Source organism: Colobus angolensis, unplaced genomic scaffold (genome assembly GCF_000951035.1).
Source record: "Colobus angolensis palliatus isolate OR3802 unplaced genomic scaffold, Cang.pa_1.0 Scaffold70, whole genome shotgun sequence".
Taxonomy (NCBI): Eukaryota; Metazoa; Chordata; class Mammalia; order Primates; family Cercopithecidae; genus Colobus; species Colobus angolensis.
Genome location: NW_012120710.1, coordinates 5202898 through 5205134, shown reverse-complemented (window position 1 = coordinate 5205134; position 2237 = coordinate 5202898). Strand labels below are relative to the sequence as shown.

At 41.0% G+C, this 2237-nt stretch overlaps 1 protein-coding gene and 1 pseudogene across 2 annotated transcripts in view; both read left to right on the top strand.

Annotated features, from left to right (window-relative positions):
• Nucleotides 1–9: 9 nt before the first annotated feature.
• On the top strand, nt 10–2038 carry LOC105501292 (C-X-C motif chemokine 5-like). The gene is made up of 4 exons (XM_011927159.1): nt 10–147; nt 276–408; nt 519–602; nt 965–2038. Exons 1-4 carry the CDS (start codon nt 39–41, stop codon nt 981–983), a joined length of 345 nt encoding a protein of 114 aa, XP_011782549.1. The 5' UTR covers nt 10–38; the 3' UTR covers nt 984–2038.
• The window catches only part of LOC105501353, a 5281-nt pseudogene continuing 4833 nt past the window's right edge, over nt 1790–2237 (top strand). The window contains exon 1 of the transcript XR_001000181.1: nt 1790–1908. The product of XR_001000181.1 is annotated as a coiled-coil domain-containing protein 90B, mitochondrial pseudogene (transcript). The remainder of the gene's footprint in view (nt 1909–2237) is intronic.

Genomic DNA, 2237 nt, shown 5'->3' with positions numbered 1-2237 from the left:
CAGGAACCCGGGACTGCTCGCATCGCTGTGTGACCACTATGAGCCTCCTGCCCAGCCGCGCGGCCCGTGTCCCGGGTCCTTTGGGCTCCTTGTGCACGCTGCTCGCGCTGCTGCTGCTGCTGACGCCGCCAGGACCCCTCAGCACAGGTGAGAGCGCCTGGCACGCGGGACGCACTGGGGCACAGCGGGTGCTTCCCAGCCTCTGTGGGGCAGCTGGCTTCCAGGGAACTCACCAAGCAACCTGCCGTATAAAAGTGTCTCTCTTTCTTCCCCAGGTGGTCCTGTCGCTGCTGCGTTGAGAGAGCTGCGTTGCAGTTGTTTACAGACCACGCAGAGAGTTCAACCCCAAATGATCAGTAATCTGCAGGTGTTCGCCATAGGCCCGCAGTGCTCCGAGGTGGAAGTGGTGTAAGTTCTGTGCTGCTCTGTCCACTGTGACCTTGGCAAGAGGAAAGTCCCGCAGCCTGCATCTTCAACCTTGCTATCTCACGAGTGTGTCTTCCTTTTCTTTGCTTCAGAGCCTCCCTGAAGAACGGGACGGAAGTTTGTCTGGATCCACAAGCCCCTTTTCTAAAGAAAGTCATCCAGAGACTTTTGGACGGGTACTTGTCACTTTGATCTTTGTGGTTTTTAAATCTCATCTAGGGAGACCATAGACTTCACAAGGTCTTTCTTCTCTGTACTATTTAAGTAACACTTTTCACGCTTAGAATTAAAAGGTTGTTAAATTGGGAACATTTTTCTGGATTGTCCTGGGAAAAACTTTATTACCAATCTTACATGTAATTACTTGAGCAGTTACACACAGCTTGTCGCTACTTATACTTTGTGTTTCCCCATTGCTTGTATTGATTTTTGTATACTCCTTTTTTAGCAAGCATTATAAACACTGAGTGTTGACACCAGGGTGGAGTAGAAAGAAGTGTGAAAAATGGTTAAACTAATATAATCTTTCTCTCAACAGTGAAAACAAGGACAACTGAGGAAGAGAAACGAGTAGGCATGGAAACGTTTCCCAGTCTTCAACAGAGCAGTTTTCTGGAGGTCTCTGGACCCAGGGAAGACAAGAAGGAAGGATTTTGTTGTTGTTTGTTTGTTTATTCTTTTTTCCAGTAGTTAGCTTTCTTCCTGGATTCCTCACTTTGAAGAGTGTGAGGAAAACCTATGTTTGCCCCTTAAGCTTTCAGCTCAGCTAATGAAGTGTTTAGCATAGTACCTCTGCTATTTGTTGTTATTTTATCTGCTATGCTGTTGAAGTTTTTGGCAATTGACTATACTGTGAGCCAAGAATCACTGGTTGTTAATCTTTCAAAGTGTCTTGAATTGAAGGTGACTATTATATCTCCAAGAAATATTCTTTAAGGTATTATCTGAGAAGGCTGTGAATTTAATATGGAAATGATGTTTCATAAGAATTCTGTCGATGGAGATACACTATTATCTTCACCTTTTTAAGAAATAGGAAATATTTAAGAAATTTGAAAATATTTCTTGGGGAATATGTCAGAGAATTTCCTTACTCTTGATCCTGGGATACGATTTAATTATTTTGCTTTAGAAAGCTGAGTGTATCGCACCTTATCTATGTAGAATATATTTCCTTTTTCAGAATTTCTAAAAGTTTATGTTCTATGAGGGCTAATATCTTCCTATGATTTTAGACATTCTTTATCTTCTTAGTATAGCAAACTGCCATCATTTACTTTTAAACTTTGATTTTACATGCTATTTATTAACGATTTTATTAGGAGTACAATAATTCTGGTAACTAAATATATATTTTAGATAGATGAAGAAGCTAGAAAACAAGCACATTGCTGACTGCTACTTTACATTGAAATGTATTCTATCAGTTTTTAAAGTAAAGGCAAACTTAACAATGACTTGTATGCTGAAAGTTTTGAAAACGTATCCAAACAATTTGAATATAAATTTATCATTTAATTTTTAAAATATATAGCGACATCCTCGAGGTCCTAGCATATCTCCTTGGACAGGGGACCAGAGAGGGCTTGGAATGTTGAAAAAAAAAAAACAAGGAGAAGTCGTCCAAGGGATGTCCATTTTTTATCCCTCTGCATGGGCTACATTTTCCAAAATCATAATTTGCAGAAGCCCAGCATTTAGGTGGAATGCAAAATTATATATAAGGTGGCCACACTGGGGCATGGTTCCTCCACACTCACAGCTTTGGCCCCTTTCACAAAGTAGAACTTGGGTTAGAGGATTGCAGAAGA